The sequence below is a fragment of the Tetrao urogallus genome (genome assembly GCF_951394365.1).
Source record: "Tetrao urogallus genome assembly, chromosome: 8".
In the NCBI taxonomy this organism is placed as follows: Eukaryota; Metazoa; Chordata; class Aves; order Galliformes; family Phasianidae; genus Tetrao; species Tetrao urogallus.
In genome coordinates this window covers 7,740,778-7,756,829 of record NC_136821.1, presented here as the reverse complement: position 1 = coordinate 7,756,829, position 16,052 = coordinate 7,740,778, and the positions used below count along the sequence as shown (strand labels likewise).

General features: G+C 36.1%; 1 protein-coding gene across 1 annotated transcript in view; it reads right to left on the bottom strand.

The window, feature by feature from the left end:
- The window catches only part of DPP10 (dipeptidyl peptidase like 10), a gene marked incomplete at both ends in the record, with an annotated part of 196,804 nt that overhangs the window by 9,928 nt on the left and 170,824 nt on the right, over positions 1-16,052 (bottom strand). Inside the window, 7 exons of the mRNA XM_079538808.1 lie at positions 3,573-3,642; positions 3,745-3,843; positions 5,900-5,947; positions 9,269-9,390; positions 10,068-10,115; positions 11,555-11,646; positions 14,830-14,937. Coding sequence (XP_079394934.1) covers positions 3,573-3,642; positions 3,745-3,843; positions 5,900-5,947; positions 9,269-9,390; positions 10,068-10,115; positions 11,555-11,646; positions 14,830-14,937 — 587 coding nt within the window. The remainder of the gene's footprint in view (positions 1-3,572; positions 3,643-3,744; positions 3,844-5,899; positions 5,948-9,268; positions 9,391-10,067; positions 10,116-11,554; positions 11,647-14,829; positions 14,938-16,052) is intronic.

Sequence of the window (16,052 nt, the reverse complement as noted above, 5' to 3'; positions counted from 1 at the left end):
TGTTCCCCGAGCCCTTTCCAGAAACTAGACGGAAGAGAAGCGGAGTGAGAAGATCCACTAAGTCCCACAAAACCAGGACACACTGCAAGGGAAACAGCTGGGATAAAGCTCAAGCCTGGCCTTCTTTTAGCCTAAAGCTAAATTAATTTTCTCTCTAGGCCACAAAACAGGCTATGAAGCTCAAAGAATAGAGAAGAAAATCAAAGATTTTGTAGTAACAGAAGCACAATCGAGAAGTAAAATACTGCCAAGCATGGCAAAGACTGAATGAACGCAGGCACTGGATGGATGGATTGCAAAGCAATTGGTGAGTCAATCACATGACTTTGGGACTCCAACAAAATTAAGCTTTTGTTTCACAGGGGAAACTGGGACTGGCCAAATAAAAAAAACATCCTTTGCAAATGTACTGCAGTCCAAGTATTGAAATCCACCATGTATTTTTCCTTTTTACCTTGCAGCTAAGCATTTACCCTTCATTTAAAACAACTGACAGTTGAAATGAGTAATATTCTTTATAACAAATGAGAGGTATGCAGGATGATTATCATTATACAGAGCGTTATCAGACCTCAGATCTTAGACTATTTCCAAATACTTGAATTATGCCTCTGCACTTCTGCTAGCCTTTTGATGAGTTATTCTTGAAGCTGTAAAAAAAAGCCTTCACTTCTACTTTACTGTCCTGAGATCAGTCCCAAGACTGTACTGACTAAAGGCATAAACAGATTTGATTGCTTGTGCAAAGCTTAAAGCTTTCATTGTTTTGGCAACAGGTCAAGTGATTCCTGATAATTACCAACATATATGAAAACAAGTAAACAAGCATCTTAGAGACAATTCACTGTTACTTTGGGGAAAACTTTGTTTCTTTCCTTGAAAAGCAGAACAATCTCTCCATCATTCAGTTTTACAATATCCAGTTGAATATTGGAATATTTTAAATGATGTTCAATAATAAATGTTGACATTTAAGATGCATTACCTAAAGATTTTGAAGGAATGAGGTTAATTATATTCAAGAAAATATAAAGGATGATTATCACATCTCATCTTATTACTCAGATTAAATGCCAAAGACTTTACTTAATCATTTCCTGTGTGTTACTAAGGAGTGCATCTTCCAACTTTTTAAATGAGTAATAGGAACGATAATGAGCAAATCATTATGGAATTTAAACTTTGATCTTCATTATATAGAAAAGATATGATAATCACGCTTTCAGGCAATTAGTGTACATGTCTCTAATTATCTAGAATGTATCTATTACATCAGAAGGAAATTGTGAAATGCATTAGTTGTTTAGGAGAACAAATGGAAGAAAGGAGAACGTTATAATCTATCACTTTACAGCCTATGCATCACAAAACCAGACTGAAGAACAGTTCTAACTGACAAAACTGGTTTTTACACAGGACCGCATAAGCAAAGCAGATCCTAGCAGAATACGTGGTTCGGGGAAGGTATGAGACTCTGAAGCAATCATCGCACTCTGTTACATCTTATGTGCCATATTTGCCCTCCAGTTTAGGAAACAAAGCACCAGAAACCTCCATAAACATAAACAGGGATTTAATATGGACTGTAGATATGTATTTGGTGAATTTCTTGTTAAAACTCACTTTCTCTTTTCCTCATCTCCCTTAGAGGATTCAGTATTATAAAGACAAGGATTTGACTAAAAGGCTGTATCTCTCCATTACAATATAAATACAACAGCTTGTATTCACAACTAAAGTATTTTTTATCCCATGTGCACACCATAAAAAACAAATCAATTACAAAATATATCAATATATTATGAACTGGCTACATTATTCACTCAGTAGGCACTGATAACAAGAGCGACCCTAGATTTAGACTCTGTCTCAATACTGTTCTTGGTTATTTAAATTGTATATAGGTAAAAACATTTCATAACGGTATTTCCTCTGATTTTCCTTTTTCCTATCATATTTTTTCCAGGGCCTATTTAAGGTTTCTGATCTTTCCTTTGTTCCTGAGGTTTTATCTGAAACAGCTTCATGTTCTACCACATCTCTGTATGGCAGATTATCTACTTACTAGGATACATGAAAAGAGAAGTGTTACACTGCTAACACCTTAGTGCCTCTGTACCCTAAGAAAAAAGAACAAGCTCAAGCTTTTGCAGCTCCCTGTAATGCTGCTGGTGTCAATTCACACGGTCTGTTAGACTTCAGCACCCTTAAAATACCATCATGCTCCAAGATCACACTAACAAATATTGCAAAGATAAAATAATCCATGCATCCTCTTTCTCCACAGGAAAATAAAAAGGTGTTCAAGAGCCACTTAAGGAAGAGAACCTCTACAAATGCACACAAGTACCACTGAAAAACCTAAGATTTGAACAAACAGGGCCTAGAAAAAGGTAGTTTCACGCCTCTCTATCCTATCATCTAAGAATTGAGCTGAACAGAGTAATTCAGCAACACTCAGCAGCTCAAGCTTGTGAAGCTGACCTTGCACACAGCAACAGGGATCTCTACTGTCATTAAGAGGATGTCTGCTCCAGGTGACACAGCTCAGCAGAAGTTGTATTACTGCTCTACCAAAGTTATGAAAATACATATGTGATGGTAAAATTCATATCAGTTCATTGTATCTGGGACAGAAACGTCTACCCAAGGGGCAAGCATTCAGGAAGAAGGCTTATTCTTGGAGATATTAAACATAACTGTGAAGCCCTCCATGAGATTCAGAAGTCAACAGAGCTGCACTCTAACATCAGGACAAACTCCCCTGTGGTCATTAGGAATCACAGCTTTACTGCAGAGGAACAGACAAATTCAGGGCCAGAAAGGACCAGAAATAAAACTGTAAACACAGGAAAGCCCTCTACACCCTTGGCATCCAACACGTTGAGCTCAGGTGGCTGAGCCCAGGCAGCCTGTCACCATGCTCGCGACTCTGCTTCATTCCTCAGGTATGCAGTCTCTGTGTAACTAAGTTAAAGAGTGTCTGTGCAAGGAATACACATTATTTCTTTTCAAACAAACAGCATACACTGCTGGAGTGTACCTCCCATAGATGTTTTCTATAAATAGCAACAGGCTTTGAATCACACGTAAAATGCTTTCAGCTAGCAATGCTCAAAAATCATTTTGTCTTCTGTCCAGTGCTCCTAAACACAGTTTTGCTGTATGCCTCTTAACTCAGACCCTCTCAGAAGCTCTAACTGTTTCTATCAAGGAAAAAAAAAAAGAGAGAAAAAAAGAAGACACTCTGCATGTGATCCTCTGTGGGTAGCGATCAGTATGGGTCCAAGAAAGAATTAGTTGAAGCTACATCTCAGAATGGTTGGTGCTTCACCTCATCAAAATAAAATCAACCAGAACTAGTTTTGACAAGGTCACAAAAACTTTAGGCATCTCTTCCAGACAGTGCCTATAACAAAATCTTCCCTAGAACAAATATTTTCATTTGTCAATTGAAATCCATGGGGTAATTTCACACACACACACAAATTCCACTTTCTAACTAGAGAATGAAATGTTTTCTATGAAATATATTTTTTAATTGTCTACTGTGATTCAATCCTGATACTTACATCATTAGCAGAAGGGCATACTGGTTCCGATCCGTGAAATCTTTTGGTAGTGACAACTGTAAAGGGAGTTCTTTTGAGAAAAGAGTAAAAAGACTCGCAGTTACATAGTTGAAAAACAGTAACATTCCAAGAAAAGTTTTGGTCTGCTAAAATAAAATTTTGCGAAATTTACCGTAATCCTCAATGTGAAGCATTTTAATTTCAGTCCTGGAATTCTTTTTCTTAAAAACAGCTTCCTTCAACACAGCATTGTTTTCCAAAATATAAAACTCTGTAGAAAACAGCAAGAACAGTCAAACTAAAAGGTACAGAGAGTCATCATATCATATAGAAATTGGGATTAAAAAAGAAATTAAAGACAAATGTGCATTGATAACTCCTCTCAGTGATCTCTTTCTTTAACTACTTTTTTATAATGGAACTGCTTTGCAATTTGAGAGCAACTAGCTTCATTCAAAACATATACATCTATTTGCTTTTCTGACTCCAGCAGGCTTTGCCTTGTTGAACACTAATAGTGAAATTGCTGATAAACTACATGAATGCCAGAATCCTTAACAATATCAACAGTAGTTATTAGAAGAGAAGAACCAGTCTGCTGGGCAATATCCTATATCCTGTTTTTTCAGATTACATATTACACGTCAATATTTCACCATTACAGCTCTATTTGACCACTGCACGTCCTTATCTGTCTTCTGCTTTTCAGCTAAGAACAAGACTTCTGTTTTGTTTAAAGCTGCAAATAGATTTGAAACAATCATTTTGCATACGGAAGATTAATTAGTTCCTTTTTTCCCCTCTTTTCTTCTTTTTATTCAAATTAACAATTCTGATTCCAAAGTGTAATTTTTTAAAAATTAAATAATAAACCCTCCACTTCAGTCCTTTTTTGGACTTAAGGAGCATGTCTTTTCTGGGCAGTCAACCAAAATGGTGTAATTATACTCTCAGGATGAAATAATTGAAGTAATCCATAATTATTGTTTTGTTAATTGAAGAGGATAATCTAATCTTGCACTGAAATATTATAGATAAATTATCTGTCTTATTATTTGGTTTCTTGCTGCTACAGCAAACAACTTGCCTCTATTCTAACTTGCTTTATTTTGCTTTAAGACGCTCTACATAAATCTCTTAGAATAATTCACTATCAATAGTATTTTAGATACAAATAATAAAGAGTCAAAGTGTACCTTCAGTGAACTCAGAAGCTCTACAGAAGTCAATGGATTCTACTTTACCAGTATCTACCTCTTAATGAATTGGATAAAACTCCTACACTTTAGTGTGATAAGGCATTGAGATTAACAAACACTATCAAAAGTGACATTAAGAAAAAAAGAAGACAAAGGACAGATGAACACTTGATAGCATGATACCATTGATCAGTATGCTAATTCAAAATGCATGATCAGGTCTCCTGTTGCAGTTCAACAGCAACTGGCTTAGGTCAAAAGGAATGCAGAAAAGCAGAATACAAAATTTTTGGATTCTGGGAAAAACTCTGGAGATGAACTGTTGAATGAAATCAGGACAGGTAATGATTGGTCTAATTTCAAATGCAAAGATCTTCCTCTTCCTTTGATCCACATCTTCATGCTATGTGAAACCACAGTGGAATTGGAAGTAGGGAGGTAGTGTGGTTACCTGTACTACACTAGAGGAAGATCTCATGAGGCCAATTCTACAGCTCAGGGACAGTCTTATATTACAGTGCACCTCAAACAACCAGAAAATACCTGGCTATAGATTTGCTGTCAACATACATAAAGTAAAGAGTAAAATTTCAGAATTCAGAGGCATTGAATACCTTCCTATAAAGGCCTTATTTTTGGACTTGCTAATAACACTGAAAATGTCACTGAAGTTGCTCTGATCTGAAAAATGTGAAAACGGGTCTAAGTTCGCTGTATGTAGGTCAGGTTTTATGATCCATCCTCCAAGGTTTGCACTTTACTTCAAGATAACTGGATTATAACCTTTAGAAAACATCTGGGAAAATACAGGAGGTCTATTGTAATGGCAGTATAATTTACATAGCAAGTGAAAGGGATGAAGAGCAATTTGCCATCTAATTAACACAGGTGTAAACAGAAGATAAAAGATATGCACTTAGCATAAAACATATCCAAAAAGCCTGGAAAAGTTGTAGTCATTTTATTACCCTTTCACCATATCATTTACAGACATGGATATCACTAACAGGCAATTAGTAGAACTTTCTATGAATGGCACATATGTTAGTTTTCTTTTATTCCCCCTCTTCCACACTCTCCAAATCAAAGACAATAATAAAATTCACCCATTCCATGGGGAATACTCACTTCCAGTGTCACTGGTACTGTGCACGCTAACAACTGGAACACCTGGCCCTGTTGAGAAGACAGAAGAAAAACAGAGGAAGTATAGGGCGCCTACTACTCAGTATTTCAGTAAATAACACAGAATGAAAAAATAGTAACCTTGTAAGGCCAGATGCTGTAATCCCCACACACATGCTTCACTTCAAATGCAGCAGTAATTTCACCACTGTCTCTTGGGAAAGATGTGAGGAAGATTACAAGACCAACAGTGCCAAACTGAAACTGCATTCCATCTCATAAGCAAGCAGTTTAGCTCCCTCATCTAAAAGGAATTTTCCATATATTCATCTCCATGTTTTAACAACAAGTGAAGAGTTCAAAAGCTAGAGAAAGCTAGAAGACGCTCAGTTTGACATTCAGAAGCTGTAACATTAGATTGAAAAAAAAAAGAATTAATGATAATATCCACTTCTATTCTCTATGGAAAAGCTACAGAGGTGTTGAAAAATTATCACATATTTCATTTAATTCTCTGCTCAAGAAACTCTTGGGCATTTGAGCTCTTTAATAGCACCAATAACATGGTATATCTAATGTAATCTAATCTAATCTTACTTCACAGTAAATGAATTGTCCCACTTGACACCCCTCCCAAAAACAGAATTTGTGCACACAAAACTTAGATTTATCTCAATAAGACAAGAGCTCAAATTGCTCAAATTCTGTCAAACAGTGACACAGGTAGTCACTGTTGGGCTAGGAAGGATGAGGTCCCTATGGACCCTGTGGCAAATGAAAGTATGGACTCAGCTAGGAGCTGAGACTCCCTATATATTCCTTGGAGAAAAAAAGTATTCACTTTGTGACCAACTGAGAGACTAAGTCACACATTTTGAGTCATCCTCAGGAAGTTGTTTCTTTCGATTGAGTCACAAGCCTAGGGAAACTTAAGTACCTGTAATAAATGGTATGATGCCACTCACAGCCTCAGAAAGCTTCCACTGAAGATGTTACCAATTTCATTATCTTCATTCAGGGAGAACATTGACAAAAATCTTGCAGGTATACTGCTGGCAATCAAAGCTTTCTTCCTTAGCTCTTCAAGAGGAGAATTTCTTCAATTCCCCCTTCTTAGTTTTTTGAGCTTTTTAAATTATTTATTTATTTATTTATTTATTTATTTATTTCGAGGGAAAAGCACTGGCACTTTCAAGGCTATCTCTATTTACTGTTCTAAAAAATAAGGGTAACATCAGATTTAGAAAAAAGGACATTAAAGTACATTAACAACCAGTCAGAAAGGAGAAAGACTTGTGCTACAGGCATCATATCACAGCTCATCTGAACTAAGCACATTCCTGGTTTTGCCATCGGTCTCCTCTAACTGACGCTAAGCACATCTTACTCTCTGCTGAATAAAAAGGGGAAAAAAACAATTAATCTCTAATTCTAATTACTCCCTAACTTATCTGAGTGGAGAGAGTAACATCTGCTAGTGTTTATGAAGTGCTAAAGGAAATGTCCACAAGCACTGTAGAAGAAAAGGTATAAGTGATGCTTGCCAAGACTGAGAGCTGTGGAGCTGATCCTCCTACCAGATTAAAAATGAACACATCACTCAGGAAGGCCTCTGGAGACCTTCTGGAGATGGATACAGCTGGTATAACTGAGACAGGTCTGGCTGAGAGTAATTAAAAAGAAAAAATGACCTTATAAAGATGCTTATTAAGAAAACAGAAGGTGGAAGAAACTTTCATAGATCAAACCAGATCAGAGATCCCCATAGATTTTCAAGTCACTGGGTGACACCTGACTTTGTAGCAACTCAGGCTTTTCGTTGTTGGAAAATGAGTGTGGATGCACACAGATATGGCATCACTTTCTTTTGAAAGTAGTTTACTTCGACACTTGCAAGCAACTCTGCGCTAATGTTGCTGTCAACTGTCAGATACTCTCAGAGATCCATGCCATCATAGGCATTTTCCAGACCTGTGACAATACTTTGGGGCCATGCTGCTACCAGACTGTCACCTTCAGTGTAGAGCAGCCTACTCACTGAAGTGAAGGTTTAATCCTGAGAGGGTGATCTGCAATCTTACAAACTCAAGCAGAGAACTGGAATCTCCAAATTCACTGAAAATCAAAAGCTTATGAGCAACTTTATGTGCAAGCTCCTACTGGCATCCACAGTTTCATACCAAAGGAAAAAAAAATACAGGCTAAGTATATTCTGCTAACAAAATAACAAGAAGTCATGTTTCTAGGCCATAGCATACTTCCTGATTCAAAGCAAATATCTCTTCCAGTTTACCAGTGATCCTTCTTGCAGGAATCTGAGATTTCCCCCATAGAGACAATGTCAAGCACAAGGAAGAACTCTGCCTAAATAATGAGGAGCTCCATACTGGGCCTTGGGATTATCTCCGTAACTTCTGCTGCAGCTTTATCCGTGTAGAAACCATAGAGGTGGTATATTCATTTTTCTAATCAGTGATGTATTATAGGTACAGTTACACACACACACACACACACACACACAAAAAAAAAAAAAAAAAAAAAGAAAAGAAAAATAAAAAAACCCAACTTATTTTAGCCAATTTATATTCACTGTTTGTTTGAGTAGATTCAATTCTCAAGCTGGCAGATTTTATTTTTGTGTAAAACAATCTGCAGTCGCAAAAGAAGTAGAAAAAATGCATGTAAATAGAATGAGCCAGTCATGTTTCAGACTTGTGTTCTACTATTTTCAATCTGATGTTGAGCAAAAATGTTAGGAGAGCACTGCCTATAAAATATTGCAAGTTTCAAGGTTGATAAGCCAAGATATAAATTTTATTCCTGATTTTTACATGCTTTTGTGAACCTGTTCCTACAATCATTTATTTATCTGTATTATTTCCTGAGTGTTAGTTCTAGTTTTCTGTTTGTATATACCAACTCTGAACCAACTAATACCATTTAGTGCTACTGGAATGCACCTAGCAATAAAAAGTTAAAAGTCTTCATTTTTTAACTAGGTATAGTTGTGCAAGATCAATCCCCAAACATGATATAATTAAGTAAATTACTCCACTCATTGTTATGAACTACAGTATCACCATTATAAAATCCCATCCTTTGTTGTAAAGGATTTTCAATGAGGCTGAATTTGAAAGACAGTGTGATTTTGTAAAACTGAAGGGCTAGGACTGAAGCAGCTTTCTGATGTCATGTGCTTATTTAGCTTTTACACAGAACATCTTTACTCAGTGTCTTTCAAGGAGCCCAGTACAGAATTTTGAATAATCCTTTAACGTGCTACAAGTTAGACTCCAGCCTAATGAATTTCTTATGGGTATACATTAATTCAAAGCAAACACAGTACTATTACAAACTATGCATTTGACTTACCTTCACAGTGCAGTAAGAAATGCCTGTTCCTGGGGCTAAATTTTGCACTGAAGTATGTGCACTGGTCTTTCAAGAAGTTACATGAGAGGCACTGTCGATTCAATGATCCCACTGTCGACACACTGGGGAAAAATATCAGAAACATTTTCCATTGGAATAAAATACAAGAAACACAGAATCAGCTCACCAGAGTGATAGAATTTATTTTGCCAAACTATCACTATCTTATTTTGTGTCTGGTGCAAACTGTTCACAGAGAACAGAGTGCATTGTTCTTTAAACCGGGTAATGTGGATAGAATCCAAAATCTGCCCAAAGCAGGGATTTCAATAGCAGTGCCCTGGGGTAAAAACATTTGAAGGACACCATGAAATCGATTATTAACTTCAGACCTAAGCACTGTAGTTTGTGTAAGAAGGATGTTCTTTGGCCACACAATTTAAATTGCATGACTGGAGTCTAACAAACATGATCTGTATTTGCAAGATTTTCACTATTTTTACAAACACATGTATTACATTCTTGCTTTATGCATAGCATTTTCAATGTTCTTACAGGGCTAGTAAAGATAACTGTAAAAATATTTTGTGTACAAATACATTTTTTCTCTTTTTTAACACAAAATTCTGTTGGCTTTTTTAATTTCAAAAAATTGGGATTCTTTCCTTCTTACAGTTCGTAATATATACATAATATAAATAATATAATATACAGCAACAATTAAGCTCACATAATGTCATCTTAACATTCATGGCTTGGGATGAAGATGCTATTAACACAGACCATGTGTACTCCTTACCTATGCAGCTGTCTTCCTCTTGGGGACTCTTCAGTGCTTAAGAAATAACTGCATCCAAAAGATGAACAAAGTTAAACTCAGTTTGGTAAACTGTCTGACTGGGGCAGGACATCGTAAAGCACGTTTTTTTTAATTAGCAATTCCCAAGACTTATTTAAAACCTGTTATGCAGAATACTTATTACAAATGCTATATGATTTCACAGTTAAACAGTGATAAGCATAACATTTAATGGCTTTGCTCAATTTCTGTAACATCCAGCAGCTCCAGTAGCCACTAGGATCCCTTTCTGCATATTATAAATACAGAACAAGTCCTTCCTTCACTTCAGGAATTTCCAATATAAATCCAAAGAGCAAAAAAGAGGTCATACTGAAATTATATCGTAGAATACAATAGATGTTCTTATACCTGAGAACGTTTTTGAGCTGTTGACCAACTCTTTCTTCTGTCTAGAGACCTTAGGGAATTTTTACAGCAAGGTTACATGGGTGGAAAAAGGATTAGTAGAGCTGCTGACATAGTAACAAGGCAAGTTCTTGGTGTGTTCCAGATGACACCTCTCAAAGTTTCTGTTTGCAAGGTTGGAAGGTATGGAAATCCTCTCAAGTGGCTGAGACAGCACATATGCAGTCTGCCACTTCTCTGCAAGCTGGCTGCATCCTGATCTCATTTATTCTGCTGAGCCCTGGAGAAGATTCGTGACATTCTCTACACCTACAGCTCTTAAATCCATAAAAGTATTGGCCAAAAAAGGTATTTCTCTGACTCCAGAGATGTTGCAGGTGCAAAAAAAGTCCTTGCTGAAGTATGATTTACTTCAAAGAAAATCAGGATTTGACACATGATTTTCATTTACGTATTGATTTATTTTGCCATGTGCAGATACATCGGAAAGCTAACTAAGATCCACTGAAGTCAACTGGAACCTTTAAATGTTTTGCTTCAGTTCTTCTCTGCTAGCAGAAATCACCAGTTATGTGGTGCTTATTCCCATTGTAATGCCAAGAGGGGCTTCAGGAAGATCTGTTTCCTGGGTCAAAATCTGGGGGCTGGATGATTTGATTGGAATTTTGGAGTTTAAAATCAGATCATTGAAGTTCAGACTTCAGATAGTAGCCAAGTGAGCTGAAAAACTAAGGTATCTTGGGTTTTATCAAGTACTGAACATTTACTATGATTTGCTCTTCTGGAATCCAAGAAAAGGCCAAAAAAATGTTATCACTGCTGCATTGTGTGGTGTTCTCTTAAACCACAATGAGTCAACTCATGTCATTATACACTCCTTTTCTCTGTGCATAAAAACAGAACAATACACTGGCAGATAAATTGTCTGACAGTGGCATTTTATGCACTCAGTGGCATAGAAGTTATGATTAAGTTATGAAAGAAATATTGATGCTTAATTTCAGATACATTATTTCCAGTTAAGTGGATTCCACTTTAATAGCTCAGATATTTGCAAAAATAAAGAGAGTAGTGCTTACATGTTTTGAGTATTTTCATCATATGCCAGTATTCTGATAACTTCCCAGTTTCCTGATGTCAGGTGTCTCACAGTGATCTGCTCACTTTTAGCCTGGAGAGAGATGAAAAACATTAATTTTCATCTTGTTACATTTTTCTTTACCTAGCAGGACTGTTGTGCATCTCATTACCAACTACAGCTGTCAAATCTTTAACATTCAACATAATATCTTTAACTCACAAAAACTGTTCTTTTGAAGGCTGACAAATAGACCCATGATTAGGTGAATTTAAAGCAAGCCATTAAGATTTGCTTTGTCACTGTAGGCTCATGTTATTACAGGTTGGAACTTTAAGTAATCTTTCTTTCCTGTATATAAAGTTTTCAAAGTCAGTATTATCTCAGATTCCACCAGATGTTTCTTTCAGTTGTCCATATGCCAACACATTTGAGAATTCCTATATTTCAAGCTAAGAATCTTATCTCTGTACTTATTTTACTTCTCTTAGTTTTGTTTTGTTTTTTTTTTCCTTTACAGTGGCACAGCTCAGAGATGATGATGATTAGCCTGGATGTAAAATGTCCTATTTTCATATTCAATTATGAGACACAATTGGTACTGGCAAGACAAAAATGCGTTCCTTGGAACTGATCTCTTTTTGAACAGATCCACAAGGAAGGAATGGTCTGCTAACACTACAAAAAGACTTGCAAACATCAACTGAAAATGGAATGCTGTGCTAGGTGCTTTACAGATGTTTAAGATGCTGGCTCCCTTATTCAGAAAGGTTCTGCTATTCACTGATGTCTCCAGAAAATACACAAATCAGTTTTCTACAGGTTTTCTACAAACAACTTTTTCCTTTCTGGAGAGATGGGAACTGCAACTACTGAAAGAGACATTTTCATACTGAGATCACAGAATCTAACAAAAAACAGCAATAAAAAGCCTGGCCAAGCATTAATAAACACGGTCACCTTTCAAGGTTATGGCCATAATGCATAATTTATGAAGCCTGCAGGAAGTTTTCGCCTTGATCCATTAAAATTTCTCCATAATACTTCTTCTGGGGTTGGAAAAAGAACTTTCTAAAGTTGCAAAACCCCAAGTAAGAAATTTCTAGATGCATGACCTATGATTCGATCCCATTTTGAGATTAGTTTCTTTTAAATATTTCATAAGTTACCAAAAGCATTTGAATACAATAAAACACATATCTAGCCCTCTGCATTCAGACTGTAAATAATCTATGATAGACAGTAACCTTTCAAACAGTAACCTCCCTCTGCAAGAAGACTTAATTAGACGCTTCTGCTAACCCGCTTGGATTATATCATTGACACATGCATTTCTGTAGTACAAAGAAATGCAGCCCAAGAAAAATCATCATTTGTTACTATTCAGCTGAAGACTGACAAATAGACCCATGATTAAATGAAACTAAAGCAAGCCATTAAAATTCGCTTTGTCACTGTATGCTCATGTTTGGTCTGTAAAATCATTTAAACTTCCTGAAGCCTATACTTTGGCTGATTTCTGTTCATGAGCTGCTATCTACACTGAGTAGTATAGTGAAATATGACAAACTCTAACTTGAACTGAGCTCCAACATGATGAAAGCGCAATCATCTGGCAGCTGCTTTACATTCTTCATGGCGCCTGTCATGCCACTGTGGCTCTCACAAGGTGTGACAAACATCTGATGGGACAACAGACTTATGTGCAATGGTTAATATAATTTTTATGCCTCCATGTTTGCTTTAGAAATAATGGACAATCAGATTAATGCAGTGTGTAAAGCACATCATATAAACACATTTCCAGTCCTTCACTGCTCTGTATCAGCTCCATTACCACTCAGAATGTTGTTCATTGATGACTAATGGTTACTACATGAGATACTGCATTTCCTTTTCTTCCAGGGAGCAGCTATATATTTAAACACAAATTTGTCATAGCTTGCATGATTTAGACATGTTTATTCTTGTCAATGGCAGGCAAAAATTAAGTTTTATTTTATTTTTGGAGCTCTACAGTAGCCAGAACTCTAATTCTGCCCAACAGTGACAGAATACTAAGCTCCTAATCATAATCTTGACATTAAAATAATTGTGGAGGTATTAAAAGCTGTATTTAAATGCGTGTAGATATTTAAATTATCTGATTGAATAGGAATGGCTTAACTTTTTAAACTTTTTTTTAAACACAGATCAAGTTTCCATAGTAATGAAAACATCAAGACCTGTAGGTTTAAACCAAATTTGATTGTATCAGTAACATCCTTGGGAATTCTGCAAGTTTTCGGATTTATTTCATCATTATTTCTTGTATTTTGAAGATATTTCTTCACAATATTGGGAAAGGAACCAAAATATCATTGACTGACAGATTTTTTCTTCCAATGTGAACTTTTGTGTGGTTATCCCGTTAATACCTCTTTACTAGGTTCTCATCTGAGCTATTGTATTCTTTAGAAGACGGTATTTGTCAAGTCTCTGATTCCTTTTTTCTTCTCTCATTCTTTCTACATACATATACTCCAGTGACCAAATATCTTCTCGCTTCTTCAAGTTAAAATTTCATGAAGACTCTTTTGTTTCTATGCTGTCTGCAGTACACTGCGAATATTTCAGACTCAATGTTCATACCAGAATACTGTCATGAGGGAAGATAACAGAGTCATCTGGTGCCAAGTCTGTTATTCTGATAGTTTGAGTGACTTGATAATCCCTCCTATGTCGTATGGCTCTGCTAAAGTACCTACATTAATGCACTGCGGATTTAAATAGAAGCCTTGGAATGTTCTGTTCCAGGGCATAATTTCCTAGGTGATCACAGCTTCTTACTGGTGACCTTCAAAGTCATAGCAGGAATGTATCTTCTTTCAGATTCTTCTTTGGAAAGCAATGTCCCTGGGAAATGGAAGCAACTGGAAAATGTTGCAGTGGGTAATAACTGGGTACTAATTTTTACAATATTTTAAGTTTTTGCTATTGCTTCCCTTTCTTGTTGTATACACACCTAGAATTCTAAACATTCTGAATCGAAATTTTAAATGGTACATACATATTTACAGTGCATTTAATGAGGCACAAAGAAACAGGAAACATTCCAAAGAGTGTACTTCGGAAAAACCTCTCAAATGCAAATCCTACATGCTACCATAGCACATAACAGTAAAGAAAGAGAAAGCATCACTTATTTCGTGAGACAGATAAATGACAGAATAAATGACCACCTACCTCCAAAAACATTCTCAATCCTAGACAACCAATGGGATACAAAAAACTTACCTGAACAATAAACATGGCTATGTGGTGAAATTCACCCCGGCCTCCTTGTTTCACAGGGACAGTCATGAAGAACTTAGTGCCATCCCTGGAGAAAACAGGTTCTTCATTCTGTAAGTGTGAGATTATGTTAGCTTCTCATGCTTTCCTTTTCACTTCACAAAGCTTCAGAAGAAACCTTAGGTTTCATGTCAGTTTGCTTTCTGTAGTTGCCATGAAAACAAATGGAGAAATACCCTTAGATTTAAAACACTGTAGTTCCTGCAGGTAGTTATCATTATGCAATCTTGTCCTGAAGCATAAGTACAGTCCTTGCAAAACTGTTCCTCATTGTGGAAAGGTCTGATAGTCTCATCTCTAATGCAATGGGATTTTCCAGGATACGTTTCTTTACAGGCATGCAATTAATGACAGAAATAAGTCCTACTTCTGATCAGGAGAAAAAATATTCCCATAGCCTGGATGCAGAAAAACTTTAGTACTGTAGTGAGTACTTATTTAGGACTCATTAGTTTTAATAAAATTATACATAAAAATATACACATTTAAATAATATTCTTAATCATGGTTTTACCATAATTTGTTGGCTGATGTGACATCATTTCTCCATGGCTAACTTTACACAGAAGTAATAAAGGACAACTGCTTGCTATATAAGCACAGATGTTTAAAATGATTTCACATTTTCACACTGCAAAATGAAGCCTGACATAGATTGTGTTTCATACATTGATTGGATGGCTTTTCAGAAGCTATGCAAATGAAATCATTTGCTGACATATTTAGTTCAACATATTGTTCTGGGCATGAATTTAAAAATATTACTCTTATTCTTTCCAATTATAACCCATATGACTTCTAATACTTGAGCTTGATGGATGGAGTTGCTGGATGAAGAGAGATCAAAAACTGAAGGAAACACTGCCTCCAAAACCCAGACATGTATCTCAAACATCTGAACTGCTCTATGGAAAGCTGTGTCTCCTTCAACCAATGACATAGTCACTTAAAGAGCCAAATGTCTTATGAGATGCTGAGAGACAGCAATTCAATTACCTAAGAAGATGCTACTTGAATGTTTATACAGTTACTTCTAAAAACCCTAAAAGATCCTAAAACACAGCCAGTTTAAAAGGATTTTAATAGCTTATAAAACTATTACATAATAGCTTACAAAATCATGCAATTAAATAAAAATGACAATAAAGACACACAGAAATGGTGTT